This window comes from Bactrocera latifrons, unplaced genomic scaffold (assembly GCF_001853355.1).
Source record: "Bactrocera latifrons isolate USDA-ARS-PBARC rearing strain unplaced genomic scaffold, ASM185335v1 scaffold_8, whole genome shotgun sequence".
Lineage (NCBI taxonomy): Eukaryota > Metazoa > Arthropoda > Insecta > Diptera > Tephritidae > Bactrocera > Bactrocera latifrons.
The window spans coordinates 3,480,222-3,504,166 of record NW_017537489.1 but is presented as its reverse complement, the minus strand read 5'-3'; the positions used below and the strand labels follow the sequence as shown (position 1 = coordinate 3,504,166).

Below are 23,945 nucleotides of genomic sequence, written 5' to 3'. Positions count from 1 at the left end.
AACGCCGTATCTGTTGCAGCAGCACAACACTGGTTCGTTCGCTTCCGTTCCGGATTTTCGATGTGAAAGATGCATCTCGCTGTGGTCGACCAATCGTTGAAAAAGTCGATGAAATTATAGAAAAGATTGACCTGGACCGTCACATAAGCAGCCATTACATCGCTAAGAAACTTAACATTTATCATTAAATGGTTTTGAACCATTTAAAAAGGATGGCTACAAAAAAAGCTCGATGTTTGGATACCACATTAATTGACTGTGAATAATTTAATGGACCGAATTAAAATCTGCGATGCTTTGCTGAAACGAAATGAAATCGAATCACAAGCATCATGGTCCAAGCGAGATAAAGTTCAACAAATTGTCGCAAAGCCAGGATTGATGCCTCGAAAGGTTATGCTGAGTGTTTGGTGGGATTGAAAAGGAATCATCCACTATGAGCAGCTCCAGCTTGGTCGAACGATTAATTATACATTTTACTGTCAACAACTGATGAGATTGAAACAACTAATCGAACAACAGAAAGGGCTTCGTCTTCCATCAGGGCAATGTTAGACCACATACATCTTTGATGGCTTGGAAAAAACTGGGAGAGCTTGGCTGGGAAGTTTTGATGCATCCACCATATATCCCTGATATTGCACCATAGGATTACCATTTGTTTCAGTCAATGCTGAACTCAACTTAATGGAGTAAAGTTGGATTCACGAGAAGAAGGTGAAAATTACTTGTAGCAGTTTTTCGCCACTTTGTATGGAAAATTGTCAAAATATGGTTGACCAAAATGGTAGATATTTGCTTTATTAAAGTKCATTATAAATAAATAAAAATAAATTGAAGTTTGATTAGAAATACGAAAAAACCGTTTCTACTATCCAATATTTGCAAAGGATGAGCTTAGGTTATTACCGGCCACACAAGGGCTATCAGGAAAACAAGGAGAAGGGACCAGTCAAGTTATCACGTTTTTCGAACACTCATACTTAATTGCTTATAATCACAATTTTTAAAATAGCTGTTCGCTTAGATTGAATTAACAATGTTGCCACCTAACATTGGAAAGAAAAAAAAATTTCTAATTCGATAATTTTCGCGTGAAACCAATTTTATAAAATTTTGAAAATTAATTTCATTTTTGTAAACAGGTGGCAGCACATTCAGAAACAAAAATTGTTAAACCTTGTTAATTTTCGCGTGAAATCAATTACAAAAAAACCTGATTTACTATTTTTTTGTTTTTTTTTTATTTTATTATATATTTATTTTATATTATATTTATTTATTTGTTTTTTGTTTTTTGTGAAACAGATGGCAACTATTCTACTACGTATAGTTTAAATCAAGCTAGATAAAATGAGCAATCAGTTTATATTTCATATATTAACACAAGGCTCAAAACTGTTGAGTGATTCAGTATTCCGGCTTTCGGTATACGACGAGCGTGACGAAATTTAGTTACGTTACACAGTTTCGTTGCAGTCGATCAATTAAGTTTTATTTCAAAAATTATAGAAAGTCATAAAATTAAAGTGAAAACTCGGGAAAAACTGAAAAAAAAAATTATTTTATTTCTAAAGACTACAAAACAGACTTTCCAGTGACGAAATTGGTTTTTGTTTAATAACCTAATACTGTTATGAGCATCATTCGAAATACCATGCCATAAACAAACAGGTGAAGAGTTCACCTCACATGCACTACTTGCCCCATCATGTCGCCGCCACACCCAAATCACTTTATGACCCGAAAATAAATACAGTCTTATCACTGCAAATCTTATATAATCTTACAGGGGAGACTTTTGTTTACATAACAAGCGCTACGAGTAATCAAATATTATATATCAAATTAATTTGCATGTCTTTAAGCTTGCAATAAAAAATGCCTGCCACCGATTTAACAGCCAGCAAAGGCAACACACACATACATATGCATTGGTATAGCAGCACTTGAATGTAACCGCGAACCGTAAATATGAAACCGCCAGCAGTAATAACAACTGCGGCAATCTCAGCACGTCAATCAGAAGCTGTGACCAAATCAGGCATTGGCGCAACCGCCTCCGTAACTAAAATTCTTTAAAACAATGTATGTATGTATGTGTGTGTGTGAGTGCGTTTGGGTGCCTACATTGATGCGACTCGCCCTCGAAATGCGCGCGCTGACAGCAACAACAACACTTGTGGCTTACAAATGCAATTATATGTGTCTGCATATATGTATGTATATACTTTTTTACATTTATGTGTGTTTATATGTATGCATGTGCATATGAAATAAACTCAAGAATGAAAGAATTGTCTAAATTGAAAGGCGAGTAATCGTAACACCTACACTTCAATTTGCCATGGCAGATTTGCAGAATTAAGTAGACGCAGTGTACAGTATGCGATCCACACACACACATTTATATTTAGAATAATGTCTGCAGCAATGAAAAATACCAAAATCGCATTGTTTTTGCAGCGTCTGGCTGTTGGCGTCGACTGATGGCCATTTGGCTGACTGCTGCACCAGCAATTCAGTGTCTGACTATGCGCCTAACTGCTTGCTTCGTTGGTTGGCTTGCTGCCGCAATGACAGGAGAGGTGTGGAGTCGGCTGAGTCACCACAAAAAATTAGTCACAGACAAAACGACGAATGCTATCTGCTTTTTTTCTCAAAATTTTCTTTGCTTTTGTAGCTTTTTGTTTTTCTTGAGTAGCAGCTTCAAAGCAAGTCACAGCTGAAATGGCACCGGCAGTCAGTCAGTGGCAGCAGCTAAAACAACAAATATCACAGTTTAATAAAATATCGAATAGCTGTTTACATATCTACACATAATTCAGTGCGAATGTAGGCTTGATAATCTACCCAACAGTGAGACGAGAGCGCTAGCAACTAGTTTCTGCTGTAGTGAAAATCAGTCTTTTAATCATCTGTATCTCTCTCTCTCGCTCTCTATCTTCACAATGATCCAGAAGAGTTCGGTACAATATTTGGAAAATCACATTGGTACAATGAAGTCGGCAAACTAAACTCTGGCAGTAATTTCTGGTTAAGGCTTGTTATCAAGGGTATTAACTATGCTTCTCTGTGATAAGATTAGGAGCCATGTGTAGAAGTTCAAGAGAATGAGGAAAGTTGACTAAGCACCATTCACTTGGGAGTGGCCAGAAACGATCCTTTTACATATGGTTCAAGCTGCTCACGACTTCCGGTCCTAAACTCTAAAGTATTCTCTAGGTAATCAAAAAACATCCGTTTGAAGGAAAGCTAAAGCGTGAAGGCGAACCATCATTCCCCAAGAATGTGCACTGGGTTTGGGAACCTCCGCGTAAAAAACACCCCTAGTGTAAAGAAAAAAACAGAGACCCGCTTTTCATGACAACCAGTGTGAGTAAAGGCTGACATCACTGTCGTCCAAGAAGTGCGAGGGAAGGGAAATGTACTGAAATGAGTAGGTCTTTACTACAGTGGAAATATAGGAGCGCGAATTTTGTGTGGGATTTGAGGTAGGAGAAAGGCTCCTTCACCGAGACCTGGCATTTACCCCGATGGGAATATCTAGTCTCAACCCGCATACAAGCGAAGTTCTACAACAGATAGCTGATTTGCGTCCACGCCGCAATGGAAGAGAAGAACGATGTGACAAAAGATATCTTACATGAGCCCTTGGAGCGCACCTAAGAGAGCTGCCCTGTCACTATATCAAAATCTCGCTTGGCGACTTTAACGCACAACGGTGGGTAAATTCAGCTCCATTATGAAACATACAAAAATGGGATGAGGCTGATCGACTTGGCCGAAGCTCAAAATATCGTTATCTGTAGCACTACCTGACTGCGTGCAAAAGCTTATAGAACATGCCCCAAAAATAGGAAGTAAAGAGATAGACAACAAAATTACACTATGTATCGAGGCAACACGCACAAACTTTTATTCACTCTCCTGATAATAACCAATCATCAAATCTCCATTTCAATATCTTTGATCTCTCGCGACCGTGAAAAGTTTAGAACGAAAATGTATTGTAGTTACGCCGATATGAGCTGAGAGCAGTATATAACCAATTTGGGCTAGTTTCAAGTTAAGCTAGCGGTGTTAAATTTTTACACAAGTTATTCACAGTGCACTCGTATGTTTATACCTACAAATGTGAGTTCACATTTATTTGTTATTGTTGTGTTCATGAAACATTGCTTTGTCGGATTCAATAATATTTTATCTGCTCACGTGGTTGGTGTCGATGCTGTACATACGCACATGCTTTTATACCTAAACTTTATTAAAAATTATGAGAAATTTATCTATTTAGCGCGATATGATGTAAGGAATATTTGCAATTATTTGATAATACCTTTAAGTAATGACCTTGATTACTTCATTTACACGAGGATATTAGCACAAGCGGTAAAAAACATTTGTAGTGCAGAAAACAATTATTTACTTAAAAAGATATAATAAAGAAATTACACTCATCCTAACCACCGAGTCTTCAATACTCCGTATGAATTCATAATTCAGTTGTTGCTGGAATTTCATATTAAAATTTTATATATTTATTTATCAAAATCTTTTCTCTCAAGTATCAACAACGTTTTCGCGAGAATCGCTTTTTGCATGAGTTGGATTCTCCGGAATGTGAGGAAATGACGGTGCGTTAAATTCACAAAATGCCCGAATGCAGTCGGCCGTTACGACCGAGGTGTGATGAATGAATGTCTTTTTAATTTATGCGGCAAGTGCGGACTCTGCATATTTATCATAAGTTTGGTGCTTTCATGTTCCTTTCATAGGTTTTTATAGTTGACATTTTATTTCATATTTATTTATGAATGTTAATGAATGTCTGTATTCTACTGCTTTGAGCAGAAAATAGTAAGATTTTGTTCATAATTTAAAAATTCTTAAAATGTTCTTCAAAATATATTTCGTTTCCTCAAAGTACTCCCCTTGGCCAAAATACACCTGTAAGAATGTTTGTTCTAAGCCTCGAAAGAGTTTTTAAAGTCAATTCCCGGAATAGCCTTCAGTGCGCTTAGCGATTCACGTTTACTTTCTACAATTGACTCAAAATGTTTTCCCCGAAACGGTATATTGAGTTTGGTGAATAGCCGGACATCATGCGAAGCTAAATCAGGCGCGGTTCCGGCACGAGATTGGTTGAAAATTTGGGGAAAAACTCACGAGGTATGAAAAAACCAAAATCTGTCGGCCCATAATTCCGACTCCTGTTTACGAACAACTCAGCGCAACCACGCATAACCCTCGAATAGTATTCCTTTTAGACAGTTTGACCGGTTTGAAGTAATTCAGAGTGCACCACAACTCAATAATCGAAGTAAACTGTCAACATAACCTTGATTTTTGATCTGCTTTGACATGATTTTGTCGGCCTCGGCTTACCTTTTCCACGATATTCGGCCGTTTCCGGACGGGTTGGCATAGATCCAAGACTGATAGCCAGCAATAATACATTTAATGACATACTGGGAGTCAAAAAGCATTATTTCACAGACATTAACGCGACGCTGTTTTTCAAGAGAATTTGTTATTGTACTTTCACTTTTCTTAGGCCCAAATGATTTCCCAAGATGCTTTTAACTGACGCTTCCGATATTCTAACAATGCCAGTAAAATTTCTGATTGTTAGTCGTCGATTCTGAAGTATCAACTCCTTTATTTAATTGAGGTTTTGATCATCAGCTGATGTTGATGGCCATCCTCGTTTTCTACCCTCATTGAATAATTTGTACCATGAAATTTAAATAAAAAGTCTTACTACTTTTTCCCCACATTCCAGATGTATGCATATATAATACATATGTATGTAATATCACATAAGAATTTTTAAGTAGATTTACATGTTCATGCATTTTTTTAACATTTCTTGAATATTTTTTCTTTTTCCTCAAGATTGTCTATACTAAACTCTCACTTATATTCATGGTATTTATTGGAATTGCTTGCTTGGGTAATAAAGACACTTGTGAACAAGTCTTCTGATAAAACAAACTCAGTAAAGTGTTGAGTACAAAATTTTAAACTCCCTTCTTCTAAAAAAGAATTCATAAGCTTTAGTTTTCGAGCACAAAGTCGAGTTTTAATAGCAATAAAGTGTGACCATAAAATGGATACGATACGTTAATTTTTTCTATATATCAAAGCCAGACTAATCTTAGTACGTGGCGACAATGTTTATCTGTTTTAAGAGTTCTAGATTATATTACTGTAAACCATACTAGAAAAGTATTAATTTTTGCCGTGCGAGTTTTCATATTAAACATTCGAAAACGAACGACGAAATTTAGCTCAACTTCGATATTATGACAGGCAGAAGGAAAAGTGGGAAATATATTATGAATTTGTTGATTGATCTATCGCTGTCTACACACTCTGGAACTGATAGGAACTTTTTCATTATAATCTGAAACAATATCCTTATACTGAAGATAAAATCGTTCTTTGAGAGTTAAGGATCTTCTAGCACTTCAAACTTTCATTGCAACCAACCGAAGTTGTTAAAGTCGTTAGAGAGTTCTAGGGTAGTGTATTTATACATGCGTATGTAGGTATTCATTATGAGCATCCAAAATCGATTGTATGGTTTTATAGTCGATTAACTTTTGATATGTATTAATAAAAACAACAATAAAAGCATTAGAACCAAAACGTAATGCATAAATACATATTGCTGTTCGGAGAGGTTCTTTCTGACGCAACTTTGGCCCGAACATTTTACATAATTGAGCTTATTACGAAGTTAGAAAAGCTCATTAGTCAAATTTATATCAAAATTTTTGAAGAAAGTTATACAGGGTTATGAAAATGTCCTTAGATTTCAATCGAGTAGCCGGTGACAAGGGATCATGACCACAGAACCGCTGATTGTTATACTCGACGTTGGTGATTTCAAACATAAACTGGTCAACGAAGCCGGTCTTACGAGAATTGAGTCAGAGACTCTCAACTCGACAGCATTCTCCCAAATTCAGGAAGGTTTTCTGTCGCTACAGCATTAGTAAGTCGAGCTATGGCAGTTATTATTTCAGTGTGTTCAATTACATTTCAATCTTCCTTAGACAGAATTCTTCTTTATGGACCCTTGGCTCACTCTGTAACATAAATATTAGTTAGTTCCTACAGCTTTGTTCTTTTTTGACGGTAGTTGGAGCAATTATAGTAATTACTATTACATATGTACTATAATTATAGTATTTACTAGATGGAATGAGATATTATACCCTTTTTTGTTAAAAAATTATGTTAAGAAGGGAGAAAGAGTTATGATCAGCATCAGAAGCGCAAGCCAGTGCTGGAAATCTGGTTGAATAGCTAATAAGGCCTCTCCAATTCACTTAGTGAGTTGCGAATTGAATTTCTTGCCGAATCGATGCCAGTCATAAAGTTGGTTTAGCGAATGTGTCGACTTTACTTTACGAGGTGATTGTAAACGAGGGATAGCCTCAAAAATATTAAGTGTAAACATATCGTTTTCGATTTCAAAGAGAAAGAGGAGAAAAAGAGAGGATGTTTTTACAAAATTTTAAAGAAATTTGTGTTTGTTTTTTGTAAAAAAAATCGAAGTGTTCTTAAATAAGTTGAACAAAACGTTGCCTAAGATTAAGGTTAATCAACTTGAACGATCAACATTATCTTACAACTTTCTTTTAATTTGCATGTGAACTGTAAATTTACACTTTAAATATATACAAAAACAAACACAGATATGTTACTGATGCCTTTGTTTTTGGAAACATTAAAGTCGAAAAGCCGACAGTTTAATGCGTCAATATTACCAATGCGGATATTTGTTGTACATATACATAAATACATATTACATACAAATATTATCGTTTTTATACCCTCAACAGTGTGAATTAAGTTTGCAATGAAGTTTGTAACACCCAGAAGGAAACGTCGGAGACTCTTTAAACTAAGTATGTACGTATATAATAGGTCCGCGTGGCAAGCTAAGTCGATTAAGTCATGTCCTTCTATCTGTCTAGTCACTCAGTTTTTGAAATATCGTCTTGAAATTTGTCACACGTTCTTTTCTCACCAATAAGCTGCTCACTTGTCGGAACCACAGATATCGGACCACTATAGCATATAGCTGTCATACAAACTGAACGATCAAAATCAAATTTTGTATGAAAAGCTTTTTCATTTGAAAAGATATCTTCATGAAATTGGGCACAAAATATTTTCCTAAGAAATCCTGCAAACTCAGTAGAAATTGTTCAGATCGGACCACCATAGCATATAGCTGTCATACAAACTGAACGACCAAAATCAAATTCTTCAATGGAAAGCTGTTTTCTTTGAAAATAAATCTTCATGAAATTTAGTACAAATTGTTATCTCAAATAACGCTGCAATCTCAGAAGCAATTGTTCAGATTGGACTACTGTAGCATATAGCTACCATACAAACTGAATTCTTTGTGAAGCTTCGACACAACCGATGTTTATGTCTCTTCTTTTTTTGTGCAGATTAAACATTGTATATGTATTTAGGATTTACCAAATTTAATCAAAGCACATAAAAGTACAGAGTACATTAACTTTTTATTTTTTATTTTTTTTAATTTAATTATTTCTTCAATTTTATTGCAAGCATCTTTACATTTCATTTTTAGTGCTCGCATAAAAATATGCACACACACAAACATAGCATATACACACATAAAATGACTAACTAAAATGTGTATGTATGTGTGTGTATGTTAGGCATATGTGATAACATGGCTATAAAATAGAAAAGTTAAATGTCAAACTTGATTGCTGAAAAACAAGACAAGGAAAAGAAGAAACAAAAATTTCGCAGTAAACAATTCAAGGAAATCAAGAAGCGCACGTCTACGAATATTTCACTTTAATTCACTGCAATTGACTCTGTAATTGAATCACTCAACGGCGCAGAGTTTGCGCAAAAATACGCGTCGCTGAAAGTGAGGCCGAAACAGCGACGCAGAAAACCCCAACGCTGTTATGTGTGAATCATATTTGCAGTTCTACAAGCAGCACCACTCACACACACACGCACAACAGCAACTGTACGCACATTCAATGAGCATTTACCGCACAGCATTGAAGCTCTTTGACCTTTGCCGCTTGCTTGTGGCGTATTTCTTCTAAATTTATACACAATCACTACTTTCCTTACTTTTGTTGTTGTTGTTAAATTTTTTATTTTGCTGTGCGACAATTCAGGCGATTTTTTGCTTCGGTCAATTAATTTATTTCATTTCAGTGATTTTCGTTGCTGCTTGCAAGTGCTTCTAAAAATTTACAAACAGACACATGTACATATATGTATGTATATGCATTTACTTACATACATATATATTTGTGCAAGTATGTGTGTGAGTACTTATCTGCTTATTGCTAATAATCGCTTGAGTTTGTGTCCTTTGTTATAATGTTAATTGTGTTGTCATATTTTGGCACATTTATTTATGCTTTTAATATTTGGCGACAACTTGGCTCACAGCCAACGGTTGGTGCTTTGTTTCTGTGGTTTTGTACAATTATAAATGCATGTATTTGATTTTTATGGTGTTTGAATAATTATAAAAACATAGAGTATATGAGTGGGGGAGCAGGTGGCTCTCTCTTTCATTTCGAGAGATCCAAGTGGGTATCAATATACATGTATGTATATGTATATTAGGGGGATTAAAAAAAAAATTTTTCGTTTGGTACTCTGAAAAATGGGTTCCTAGACACCTCTAAGGAAGCCTCTTAAAAATTGAGTTCTTAATTGTAGTTCCTATTTGAAATTTTCTATTTTTTCTTATTATCATATAAAAAACTTTATATATCGCTTCCAACAACTTGAAAAAATACCTTGTTTCTTAGATTTTGTAGGAAATTGAATGCTCTACAAAAAAGGTTTGTACGATTTTTTCGTAAACCCAACCGTTTAAAAGATATTAGCAGTTAAAGTTTGATTATTTTTGGGAAATTTTTTTATTTCTTATGAATTTTATAACTCAATGAAATAAAATCATTATGAATAATGAAACCCATAGTTTTGTAGAAAATTTACTGCTCTATAAAAATGGCCTCTGATGATTTTTCGATTAAATTAAGCGTTTTCGAGATATTCATCATCAAAAATCAATGTATTAGGGTGAATCAAAAAAGCGATTTTTTTGGAAGCGATATATAAAGTTTTCTATATGATAATAAGAAAAAATAGAAAATTGCAAATAGTATAATTCATTATCACGTAATTTACATCACTAATCATAGTCAGAGGAAAAGACGACAAATAGAACAAATAAAATCACAAATTAGAGTTGTGAAAGAGATCCCAACAATAGGCCCTCTCTATCTACGGCACAATAAACTCTATCAACTATTTCTATAAATTATTATATTTTCTTTGGTTATTTGATTTTTTCTCGAATTAATAGATAATATTATGTTATATCCGTATTCACTCACCCAACATTTTTCACTAACTCACATTTTCTTACAATGGAGCTAACCTCATTCACCATTTCCGATAGCGATTCGAACTCTTCTTTCTAGTGTAAAAAAAAAAAATAAATATGAGGTCAACAACAAAACATACAGTTTCATTCAATACAATTTGGTATACATACATATACCAGTTTTTCGTTCGATCACTTTTCAAAGTTTAGCGAATCCCTCAAAACCATTCGAGAAGAAAAGAAGCGGGGTTGTGAAAGCGAAAACTATAAGAAACGAATAACTTAAAGTCTGCTTTAGGTAAAACACACTACTATTTTTGTAAAGGAATTATAATCTCCCTATCATAAATGTAGAGCTTTTTAAATTCGGGAATATTATATTGTTTTTACTTATTGAATGTGAATAAAATAAGCTAGTAAAAAGACGATTTACAATAATTGAGGATAGAATATATTGAATTTTTAGTACACCTTGATATATTTGATAGATAGAATGATCCAAATAGTGGCACTTTTTTCAATGGTCTCTCTTTGACAGATCACGTGAGAGTCGCGTAAACCTAGCATGTTATCTTTTTTCGGTATTGTATGGCATTTCATCATGGAAAGAACCTGAACAACGTTTACAAATTGTTCAACTTTATTACGAAAATTTCGTTCTGTATAGAATTTGTTTCGCGCGCTTTCCTCAAATTATGGTCACCATAATCGGCCTACTGGGATAGGCCGTAGATAGAGAGGACCTATTGAACACCACCACCCATCTTGCGACTTCAGTATTCATTACTGTATCATATTACAACGAATAGAACACGTCCAGCTCGCAATGAAAAAATATATAGCAACCTTAGCCAAGAGAGTACACGAAGACCGTGCAGAGTCGGTTCCACGCCGTTCGCAGCAAATTGAACTGACATATGGAACGACTTGGCACATTTTACATCGAGATCTTAAATTGAAGGCACACAAAATAGTTCCACAAAGTACCGAAGTTTCCTCCCAAATTTTGTTTTGTGATGAGGCTCATTTCTGGCTCTCTGGGTATCTAAACAAGTAAAATTGCAGCATTTGAAATGAAGATCAACCAGAAGAAATTCAAGATCTGCCATTTCATCAAAATTAACAACGGTTTGGTGTGGTTTGTGGCCTGTGGAATCATCGGTATCTACTTCTTCAAAACTGATGCTCGTTATCGCGCCATGATAATCGACTATTTGATGCCTTCAATTGAAACTCGTGATCCCAGCGAAATTTAGTTTCCAAGACTTCCCACGCATCGCGTCAATCAATGGATCTATTGAGACTACTACACTACGGTGAGCAGATGATTTCACGTTTTTTGCTGGTCGGTTGGCCACATACATCGTGTGATATCACACCGAACGGGTCATCAAAAATTGATCCCAACGGATAAAGTATCTGGGATGTAGCCGCGGCCAACATTTCAAAGAGATAATCTTCACAAATTAATGCCAAAGAATCTTCATTCGAATGACAATAAGCATTGCCTATTAGATTTTGAAGTTTCTGTCTTTTTCTTTAAAAAAGTAGGGAGCCTCAAAATGGATCACCCAATACTTTGTTCATAGGTAGAAATTTTTGTAATGCTCCATTTAATGAGTTGTTTAATTTAATTTAATAATTACCATAACTCATTTCGAAACTGTACAGTTCCAAACCGATTTTTTGCAGTCCCATTATCTAAAGCTAGCTGGCTTTCTAAAAATTATATTTTACAATCTGAGAACACTGTCCAAAGGCTTAAAGCTTTTTGAATATGGGAGCGCGAGATAAAATTGACCGAGCCTTAGGTGATTTATCCATGACCTCTTTTATACATCCTTTTTACGAATGTTTTTCCATTCAATGGTTCTTATACTCTATTGAATAGGAGATAAAAAGTCAAATGTTTTTCAACTCTTTATAGCCACTAGCTTCAAAAAAAAGTTGATATTTTTATGGTCTCAGTGGCTCCCAATTCACTCAAGTTAAAATTTTTTCTCACGGAGATATTTATAAAAAGCCAAAGCCAACATTTGATAGCCTCAATCGAGTAATTTTTCTTTAAAAGCGAATATCGAAGAATTTATCGAGTAATTACGCGCATCGGGCTACTCAATACCTTAGATTTAAAAAATCAAAGATAGGATCACTTTCGAATCAAGCAACGAAACCTTCAAATTAATTTATATCAGTGCATACATACACATCAAATATAAGAATAACAAGAAAATCTCCACTCACCATTTTTCGCTCATAAACAGCCGGTGGTTGTTGCGCGCTTCCATTTCCATAATTATCCCATTCATCCCTAATTACAAAAATAAAAACATATAAATAAATTTGGAAACCAAAATAGAACGAAAGAATTTAATAAAAAAATATATATATATATCATACACCAATACAACAGCTTCGCACCATTCAAACACCCATACACACAATGCTCAATACTTGATCGTCACTCACCTCTCCATGCGTTGAATGACCGGCATTTGCGCTGTGCTGTCATGTATGCGCACTTGATCAGGTGTGATCTCCTCTACGAAGAGATTACGATTCGCCGGCACTGTGGCAAAGCTATTGCTGCTGCCATCTAAGAAGATCGGACTTAATGGGCGACACGAACCACCTAAAAGCTCATCAATGTTCTGGTGACGTGAAATGAAGAGCTTTTCACCACACACACTCTTACCATATGGTGTGTAGTAATCAGCTGCTTGTTGTGACTGCTGTTGTTGTTGCTGCTGGTGATAGTAAGGTGGTTGTGGTGAGTTGGCGGCCGCTGCTGCGTTCGACTGCTGCTGAACGTATTGGGGCTGATAGTAGTGATTCACTTGAACTTTCGCCATTGGAATGTTATCGTAAGGGGATTTGCACTGATTTAGATTGCGCGTTGGTGTTTGTTTGAGTGGCAGCTGTTGTGGCAGTTCTTGCTCAAGGTCGATGGGGCTGGCGCATTGTCCCAACGGCGGTGGTCGCTCTGAATATTCGAAATTGAACGAATTACTTAGTTCGGTGCCAAAAGTTTGTTGTTGCGAACCAGTTAGCTGACCGTTATTGATCCGCCGCACTTCTATATCGGCGCGATCTACTCTATCTTCACCGACCGCTACCGTATCTCCATTCGGTATCTGTCCATTTTGTGTGTGCGTCACTTGCTCTTCGTCGTCTTGCAGCCACCAGGCTTTTTCCGTCGAATCACTGCGGTAGATACGTGACCGTACCGGTGCATGTGCATACGGTTCATCCGCCGGCTCATCGTTCTTTTGCCACCACAATGTTTCATTGGACTTATCGCGCACTATATTTGCGTTTGCCGTTTGTCTTTGTGCTTCTTTGTTATTTGACTCATCCTCATCATTTTGTTGCCACCAAGCTTTCTCGCCTGACTCCACGCGTCGCACAGTGAACTGTTTCTTCATGGGTCCAGACATCCACCAGGGCTTATCATCGCTTACATTGTTACTGCCGCTACTAGTTGAGCGCTCTACAGTCTGCGATTTACGTGCCGGTAACTTGATGGTGGCCTCAACGACTGCCTCTTCCTCTGTATGCTTTTGCTCCTTGTCGCCTTCACTCGACCACCTAGGTTGCTCGCCGGACTCCACACGGCAAATCTTCAATTGTATTGTACCATTTTGTTTCGTTGCGCTATTCGATTTTTCCAAGCATTCGTTACTCTTACTATCGTCTTTACTATTTTCATTTGAGTCACCCCACCAGGGCTTTTCTGGCGTGCAGTGACTTCTTGCGATTTGTTTACTATCACCATTCACTTTGTAATAGGACGCACTTGTTCGCCCATCACTACAATTCGTTTCATTTTGATCATTTTCATTATGCGCTCCAACCGCCTCCGTCTCTTCCTGCTCATTGTTGTTATCACTCGTCCACCAGCTGTACTTAGCCTGCGATGATGTGTTATTATGCTCATCCGAATGGTTGGTTAATGATTGTGTGGGCGCTGTAGTGGCTTCACTGTGATCTTCCTCTTCCTGATTGAGTGTTTTCAAATCGACGTCGGCCAAAGTGTCATCGTCGTCGTTACGTAACCACCAGGCAGTCTCACCAGAGTCGATGTGTCTCAACTTGAAACGCATATCGTCCTTTTGTTGACAACCTAAAGCAGATGCTGTATCTATCTGTCGACTTGTATGTTGCCACCAACTCGATTCGTCTTGCTCTTCCTCGGACGTAGTGGCCGTAGTAGTGTAGGAATCTGTTACCGCTTCACTGGTGATCGCCGCCGTGTCGGTGACTGTTGTTTCGTGCGGGAAATGTGTACTACTAGATTTTGTTGACTTTGTAGACTTGCTACAATCTGGGGTTGCGTTGCTATTTTTCGTCAGACTTAGTGGACTTCTCGCAGACGTCGATGTCTTATCCTCAAAACTGTTGAGGCTCGTATCGTCACAGTTACGTTTGGACGTCGCTGTTTTTGGTTCTAATTCAGCTACTGTAATCACTTTTGCTGATACTGCTTCCGTACGTGCAGGATCAGTCGTTGTCGTTGTCGTTGTGGTCGCGTTATTCGTTGGCGATGTGTTCGATTTGCTTGCTGCCGTAAGACTGCTGCCAATTAGCTGACCCGTCTCTGAATCGCCCCCCGAATTGTCGGAGCTTTCAATGAAAATCGGTTCGCTATTTGCATCGCTCTGACGAGCAACAAAAAAATTCGATACAGACGACAATCTTTGCAATCGGTTGGAAGACTTCTCTTGCGAGCTGGCGAGTGGCGATCTCGAATTTGTGCGCGATGATTCAACAGACTCTGCCGCGGGCGTATCATTTGTACTTAGCAGCGCTGGTGGTTGCTGTGTCGCCTTGCTATTTTCATCTATTCTTCGCTTCGACGACGAATCATTAGAATCACCTGTGTTGGTTGTCGCACACTTTGTCACACCCGAATTATTGGCTGTGTGATCTTTATTGTGGGTGTTGGCATTCTTCTTCTTGCCTTGCTTTTTGTTTGTTTTTCTCAGCTCGCTCGAGCTCTCCGCGCCACTCGATGACGAGGCAGTGGTTGTTGAGCTGGTCGCAGTAGTGGAAGACGTTGACGGTGTGCATGATTTATGTGCACTATTTTTTAAATTATTATTGCTATTGTGACGACTTAATGATGACGAGGAAGACTTTTTGGCATGACAGCGTGGTCGTGTCTTATTATCACCTGTCGTACTGCTACGTCTACTCGAGGCAGCCGACACATTGCTCACCTCGGAACCAGCGCTAGGCGAACGCTCTTTACGCTGTGCCAAACCATTCGCCAAATCATTGTGTGCTTGTTGTACTGGATCTGAGTCTGTGCCGCTACTGGGCGTACGTGACTTACGTGGACGGTCGGTGGGTCCAACATTCAAAGCTGATTTTCGAAAGTCTTTATTTGGTAGCTTTGTGGGCACATGCGTACTGCTGGAGCTACTTTTAGTTGGCGATTCAGCCTTCGGCGGTGCAGGTGGCTTATTAGCATTTGTGGTGGCAGTGAGATTTTCGACGGATGATTGTCTGGAGCTGATACGCACAACTTTAGGTGGCGATAATTTGGATTTGCTACTGGCGTTTGAGCGTGTACTTTTTGTTGTAGTGTCCTTCTTGGGTTCTGCGCTATTGGTACTGGAAGCATTCGACGCGGAAGACTTTGAGACGGACGACAGCGGACTGTTACTATAACGTAAATTTGTCGACGAATATCGACTTTCCGTGTGCGGACTGTAAGATGGCACTCGACTACTCAAACCGAAACGTGAATATCGTGTCGAATCATCGAGTCGGTCAGATTGTATTTCCTTCTCTAAAGTTTTACGCTTGCGTGTCGATCGTTGTATAGTCTTTTCAATGGTTTTTGCAATATCCATGCGTCGCGTTCTTTGTACTGTTGTTGCGCTGCCGGGTGGCGTCGGCGATGTGGCTCTGGTGACCACCGAAACAGCGACAAACGTTTCCTCTTCCTCCTCTTCTGCGCTGCTACTTTCACTTTCACTCTTTTCCACCACCGTTGCTGGCTGCACGGACTCCTCGTCTTCGATCTCCTTCTCGTTGGACTTCCTCGCTGCGGTTTCCCGCGCACGACTTACCGAACGCGCATGAAAGTCACTGGCAGTTAGATATGAAATAGATTTATCCGGTGGTATTGTAGGCGCCACACTGGATGCGCGTCCTACAGTAGCACCGCTACCATACCTCGAATTGTAACTACTACTGCTGGTGGATTTTGGAGTGGACATGCGGTACGAATTCAGACCACCATAACCAATCTTACAACTAGTGTCGACTACGGGACTCGGATCTCTTGACTTGCCACGTAGTGCACGCGAAACTGGGCTTGGCTCTCGACTGCGCATGCGATTTGTAATTTCCAGTGCTGCTGGGCTTGGTTCGCGTGATGAGCCATATTTATTGAGATTACTAGTGGTTGATGTTGTATAACGCTTAAGTTGACTAGATTTTGTGCCATTGAGGTCGGCAGTAGAATCCACTACCGGTGTGTTGCGACTCGTTACACTTGGTGTGTAGCGACTTGTGTACGAGGGTGTTTGTAGGCTTGAAGGTGGATCCCGTTTTATGCGATATGTACCGCCAGCGAAAGATGGTCGATATGTGCTGGGTGAAGATAGAGATGTGTAGCGTGAACTGCCAATATCATCGCGGGAGGAGTACTGAAATTATAATTATATGAGGGTAATGAGTAAAAGCCAAAAAAATAAAAAAGTAAAGAGTTTACTTAGCTGTTTTGGTAAGAATCATGTTTCGAAAACTTACTAAAAACAACTGAAATCATATATGACAACGTTAGTACCTATTAGTTCTATATTCCGTGGTTTCTCTCTTTACGAAATAAATTAAATAAAGCTCCCTCCCCCTACCTCAAGCCGTTATAGAAACTTTGAAAAGATGGTAGTTGCAGTCTTCAGATAGTTATTTGTGAACTAGAAAATTGACTCGTATTGACTTTGTCACGAAGTTTGTAACATTTAGAAAGATACGTCGGAGACTCCATATACATAAATATGACCATGACTGTCTGTCTACCTGTCCATCCGTCTGTCAGCATTTACGTGAACTAGTCCCTCAGTTTTCAAAACCGGGGCATACTCTTGTAGAACCCTCCGAAGTGATCTAGTGCCAAAGTCTCAGAGCTTACTAAGCTTATGGACGGAACACTGCTGAATGACAGTGAAAGCATAAAATCATGAGATGGTAAACCCGATTTCACAATCGATACCGATGGAACAGACGTTCCCTTGCCCGACCATGAAGAAGTTCGAATAACCATTGCTCGTCTGAAGAAGCTACAGCGGCCGATGGATTGCCGGCCGAGCTATTCCAATACAGCAGCACAGAACTGAGAAGGAGCAGGCATCAGCTTCTTAGCAGTCTGACTAAACTGCGCTGACTATCGTAGTATAAGCCTCCTCACCATCACATATGAGATTCTATCGAGCGTACTGTGGGAAAGATCTAACTAATTGGACCTTATCAGTGTGGCTTAAAACCTGGATGCAACTGACCAGATATGACTGAAAAGACCCGTGAAAACAGAGTCGACATGCAACGCCTATTTGTTGATTTCGAAGCTGCCGCTATTCCCGCAAAACTAATACGTCTGTGTAACGACGTTACGAATTTTCGAGAGAAAGATTCTGCGGAAGACTTATGGACCTTTGCGCATTAGCCACGGCGAATAATGCACTCGATGGAATTTTGAACTGTATGACTTATATGACGCTATTGACATAGTTCAGCGAATACGGTGGCTAGGTTGTGCCGTCCGAATGAACGAAAACACTTCAGATATGAAAGTACTCGACGCTGTACCTGAGGGGGGAAGAGGGAGACCTCCACTCCGTAGGAAATACCAGGAGAAAGAGGACCTGGCTTCGCTTGGAATCACCAACTGACGCCACGTAGTGAAAAGAAGAAACGATTGGCGCGCTGTTGTAAGATACACAATGTCAACCAGAGGATCGGAATACCATAATTACTTAAATAATAAATTATAAATAGGTGAAATTGCAAAACGGGTAGTACAGTATAAAGATTCATATAACTTAGAAATAAGAAAATAGAGAAGAGTTGGCACATGTTCAAAATTACAACCTCGTTTATAGCAACATGTGCTTCAAACTCAACAGATTTTCCTTATTATTAAAAAATAGTACTTACCGCACTGGATCCACTCGGCTTATAGGACGACCCCAAACTAGTTTTCCATGGCGTCTATAAAGAGAAAGAAAAATTTTGAAACGCATAAGAAGATGAAATTAATAAATTCATATAGCAAACGTGCATGCGTGCCATTGTCTAAATTAATGAGAAAAATCTGCTAAAGTGCCGACCTGCCACACAAAGAAATCACACATCCCGCGCCACAATTGCGCCATAAATAATAATTAATGGTATGTTCACAATGACATGAAATCAATTAAACACTTGACGAACAAACATGCCATGTATGTATGAATAAGCATGTGGCATACCACAACATGCAACATATTGCACTGCTGCAAGTTGCATGGAAGTTGGTGCGCCCCAAAAAAAGAACCAAATCAAATGCATAAAAATCATTCAGAGATTTCTATAAAGACACAGAGTCATAGATATATTTAGGTATATACATGCATACTTATACACATATACACCAATTTTCATGCTGTATTTGCCAAAAATATGTAAATTACTCCGCGAGCTATCGGTAAAAGGGGCATAAATGGCTTTCCATTCTTGCGCCCGCTCGTCACTTCTTTGTTTGTGCATACTTTCAGTATATATCTACATATATACACATAACCACTAACGTGTGGATCCCTACATAGTTCACATATGCTGGTGTATGTTTGTGTATGCTTTACGAATGCTTTCTTTGTCGACTCCGCGCCATTAAATGCACTAGTTGTCGGTACGGTGTTTTACCTCAGTGAGTTTTTCAATTAATTTCGGATGTGTAAACAGATTCATTTCGATTATTTCAACATCTGCAAGATTATAATTGGCACTGACTTCACTTCGAGTGTGCGGACAGATCAGCATAAAGATTCAGTGGTACCAAAATATACTTGAACATTAGGGAGCAACAATTATTTGAATACGAAATGAATTTTAATGAATATTTTTAAAATTAAAAAAAGAAATTTTTCCTTCAAATACTTTATGATTTTATAAATTTTTTTTTTTAAGGGTGAAACATTTCTCATCGGCAAGGCAATTATTTTTTATGAAATTATTCAGAGAATTATTTTTCTATAGTTAAAGACAATGAGTTCGTTTAGTCATAATTTTTGATCAGTTCATTAGGGAAATTTGATTTTTTTGCAGGTTCTGTCGTCACAGCAACGGTATGTGCCACTTGCATATCACTAAAATCTCCCTTTAAGGAACCATCCCCACCCTGGGATCTTCGCTTCGTAACATTCACCTGGGACGAAAAAGGTTTCATGACAAAATTTTGAAAAATGTTTCACCCCAACGTCCATTTCTAATGAGTCATGACCTAAACAGCGAATAGACAGAAATTTTTAAACCGACCAATTAACAATATCCAAGGTGATTCCGAGAAATTTTCGAGAGCTTTGTGGTATTTTTTTTTTAGTATTTTCTGCAAAAGTGTATCGTTTATTTTATTCATATTGTTATACTATCAGAAAGCAGATATTTCAAAAAACAGCAAATATACTGACTTCTTAAAAAAGTCTGATCTTGAACGTATGAATCTTTGATTAAAAATTGTGTGTTTTTCTAATCGATTTTAAAGTTTCCTCTTTAACATTTTAAATAAAAAAATACGTTATGTTTCGTAAATAAGAAGCTAAGCATATTCAAAATTTCTTTTAAAAAATGCAGGACTTAAACCCTTGAAAATTCAAAAGCGCCCCCCCTTTCCATTTTCGGATCACAGATTGTCCGAAAATTATTTTTTCTTTAATCTTTAATTTTTAATATTTTACCTCTCGTTTCCAAGTGGTTCGAAACTCGGCTTTGGAGGTTGTTGGAGATCGTTTAAGATTTTTTTCCCACCTTTTTCTCTTTTAAAGATGGAAAGCCTTCTTTTACATTTTTTTGAGACAAATTTCAAAGCGGTAATTTCTTTTTCTTTTATACAATTATTATATGATATAGAAATTAAACAAAAATACTTAGAGGTATAAATTCCACAAGTTATCAATAATTTGTTCCATTTCAAAGTATTTAAAAAAATTACCGCACCCTAATGTCATTCCACCAGGAATCAAGCTAAATATTTAGTGTATATTTAGATCTAAGCTCATAACATTTTTACAAGTAAATACATTTTTTTTTTTTTTTTTTGTCTGTGTTGATTCGGTGCTTTTTGTCAAATGTGCAACATATCTCTGCAATCGAAATCGAAATAGAAGCATTTACTTGAAAAACTTGAAGCGCTAGATAATATGTGAGCACAACTACTTGTTCCATCTATTCTTGGTAAACAACTTTCCACACAGAAAATATACTTCAGTATAAAGATATGATTGTATTGCACACAGAATACGAAATACCAAAGCAAAATTTCAAAAATAGTCCAGCTGAGCCTATTTTTATGTCGGACTGCCATTGAGACGTTGACATTTACCACATCTTAGCAATAAATACTTACATATATACATATGTATGTACACACGGTACTTTGATAAAAATATTCACATTTATTTGTTGGCGTTTAGTTTATTTATTTTCCACATTGGAGCCTCAGCCGTCGCCTTATGTTGTTGGTCGGCCGTTTGCAACCAATACATGGCCCGGTCCTCCAGCCTATGTCGCCACTACCGGCGTTCATTTGCGGCATATGGAAGAAATCACTTTCGCATCACTTTGGAATTCGCGATTTTTAATTGCTTTAGTGTTCCAGACTGATTGAAGTGTGTCTACTGTGTCTTTGTCTTACATATCCCTGAAATTGCATATATTATTTATTATTCTTGTCACATTTTTCTGAATACGCCTCGGATATAAAATAGTAAAACCATTTTGAGTAAGAAGAAAGCAAATGCAAGAAAATGTATTGCAGATTACCACATCCGACGATTTAAAGGATATAAGCTCATATTATAGTTAGCTGGATTCACCAAGAACTCACAAACGAAACTATTTCACGTCTTGGCGTTAAGCTGAACTCCTCAATAATATAATACTAGAAGCCGTTAGAGTACTTGATAGCATTACCGAAACATATAATTTTTGATCCCTAAAAGAGTTCTGAACTAAGGGCACCCACCAGAGGAGGAATACCACATTAAAAGAGATCCATAAATTGTCACCAACATGCTCGTCTATCGATCTGTATATTTGAATCCAAACCACTTTCTAATATCCTTGCCAATCGTCTCAATAAACGGTATACACGAATATCCGAGGTAATGCTCTATATTTGGTTATATGAAAAGGGCGTATTATAATAAGAGCTTCCAAAACTGTCTAAAACTAAAGGGCAATCCATTTCGAGTATCTCTTAAAGAAAAAAACACAACTTCAAAATTCAATGTAAATGTTTATTATCATTCTAAAAAACATTCTTTAGAATTAATTTTTTGGAGGCTATCTTTTTCAAATGTTGGCCGCGGCTATGTCTCAGCTGAGCTATCCGCTTAGTCCGGCCAATCGACAGGCCCAAAACGTGAAATTATCAGCTCACCCGAGTATTCTCTCAATAAATCTATTTATTCTTCTTCAAACAAAATGTCGGCAAGATCTCGAGCTACAATTTCAGGCATCAAATAATCGGTTATCATGGCGCGATAACGGTCGCCATTGACGGTTACATTCTCAACGGCATGATGTTTGAAAAAAAAAAAATATGGACCGATGATTCTACCGGCCCAAATACCACACTAAACCGTTGTTTTTCTGGAAGTAATAGCAGCCCTTGAATCTCTTTAGGTTGCTAGGATACCAATTGTGTATAGTACAAACTGGAAATACTTTGAAAATTTATTGTTATTTGAGATGTTTCGTCCCAAACCACAGGTTTTCTGATAATGTACATACATACATAAATAGTTAACGTTACTTCAGGGATAAATGTGCTCCAAAGTAAACAGTACTTTTTGAATCTAACGCCCCATGGTGGCGCCATATGTCGACTAGTGCGTTAGAATCTGTTATCTTTATCGATTGCCCAGTGATATTTTCTCGAAATTCATCAATTGGAAGTGAAGTTTTTGCATTTTAAGTGTCAGTATGTTTGTTTTATCGGTGCGAAAATGAGCTTCAAATAAAGAGTCAACATTGAATTTTGTTTTAAAATTGGTAAAACTTTTACCGAAACGTTGATGAAACAAGTTTATGGCGATAATTGCCGTAGGAGAGTGCACGAGTGGTTTCAACGTTTTCAAAGTGGTCGTGCGGACATAAATGACGATCTGCATGTGGGCCAATCAATCCGTGATCACTGGAAATTCCATCGAAACTGTGCGTGAATTCATCAAAAGTCAGCTGAAATCATAATTGAAATTCATGGAAATAGAATTGAACATTGCCAAACCATCGATTTATCGCATTTTGCCCGAAAATGTGGGCTTAAGAAGGGTGTGTGCACGGTTTGTTCCGCACAAATTGACTAACGACCAAAACTTGTTCAGAATCTAACATTGCATCAACGCTTTTGACCGATTATTTGACCAAAAATCAAATTGTAACCATTTGCCCATGAAAAGAAAGCGTTTTGCACCGGCGTACCGCCCAACAAGCTAAAATACTCGTTCGAAATGCTTTTGGACCGTGCAAAAAACTGTATTGAAGCAAAAGAAGGCTACTTTGAATAAAATTAATTGATTTTGCTGGAAAAACCATTTGTTCTGTTTTTTTTTTTTACTTTTAACTTTGGAACGCGCTTGTATATAGGAAGTAAACGTACTCCTTGCCAAGATTAGACTGAAAAAAACAATGTTTTTGGAAACATAATAAAATTATGTTTTGGTTTTGGTTATAGATATGACTGTATTTTTAATCGAAGCGTTCATTAAGCTGATATTGTGGTAAAAACAAACTAAAACCCAAATGTTTTCCTCATTAGCAAAAAATTAGGCGAAAGTGTGAAAATTTTACCCATTGACATATTTGGGCCAAAGAACTGAAAGACAGCTCTTCATCTTTACTTAGCCTTTAGCAAAAAAAAACTTGCGGTCTAAATTGAAAAGAAAACACAGAACCCTAACTGAAACATAATTATAAAAGAGTCCTTCATTTCATAATAAAAAAAAAAGTAAAAAGCTTACATACATACATATATTTATCAGCTGAACTACTCCTCTTCAAGTATCTCTTCTATTTGTGCTCAATGAATTTAATACTCAATACAGCATTCCCACAATCATACAATTTTGCGTTTAAATTTTTTTTTTTCCTGTACAACTTTCGGCTGCGCATTGAAAGATTTTCGTTTTTATTTTCCTAAAATATTTCTTACGTATTGCAGAATATAGATTAAGTAATTTTTGGCACATTCAGTCAAACGATTTCGTCAATGTAGTGTAAACATTCGCGTGCCAACTCGTCGAATACCGTA

General features: G+C 37.4%; 1 protein-coding gene across 4 annotated transcripts in view; it reads right to left on the bottom strand.

Annotated features, from left to right (window-relative positions):
- Window positions 1–23,945, bottom strand: part of LOC108976754 (FH1/FH2 domain-containing protein 3) — a 129,556-nt gene that overhangs the window by 95,744 nt on the left and 9,867 nt on the right. For all 4 annotated transcript variants that reach the window (XM_018946033.1, XM_018946032.1, XM_018946028.1 and 1 more), the window contains exons 2-4: window positions 18,593–18,646; window positions 12,896–17,085; window positions 12,671–12,737 (exon numbers count right to left, since the gene is read on the bottom strand). In XM_018946033.1, coding sequence (XP_018801578.1) covers window positions 12,671–12,737; window positions 12,896–17,085; window positions 18,593–18,646 — 4,311 coding nt within the window. The remainder of the gene's footprint in view (window positions 1–12,670; window positions 12,738–12,895; window positions 17,086–18,592; window positions 18,647–23,945) is intronic.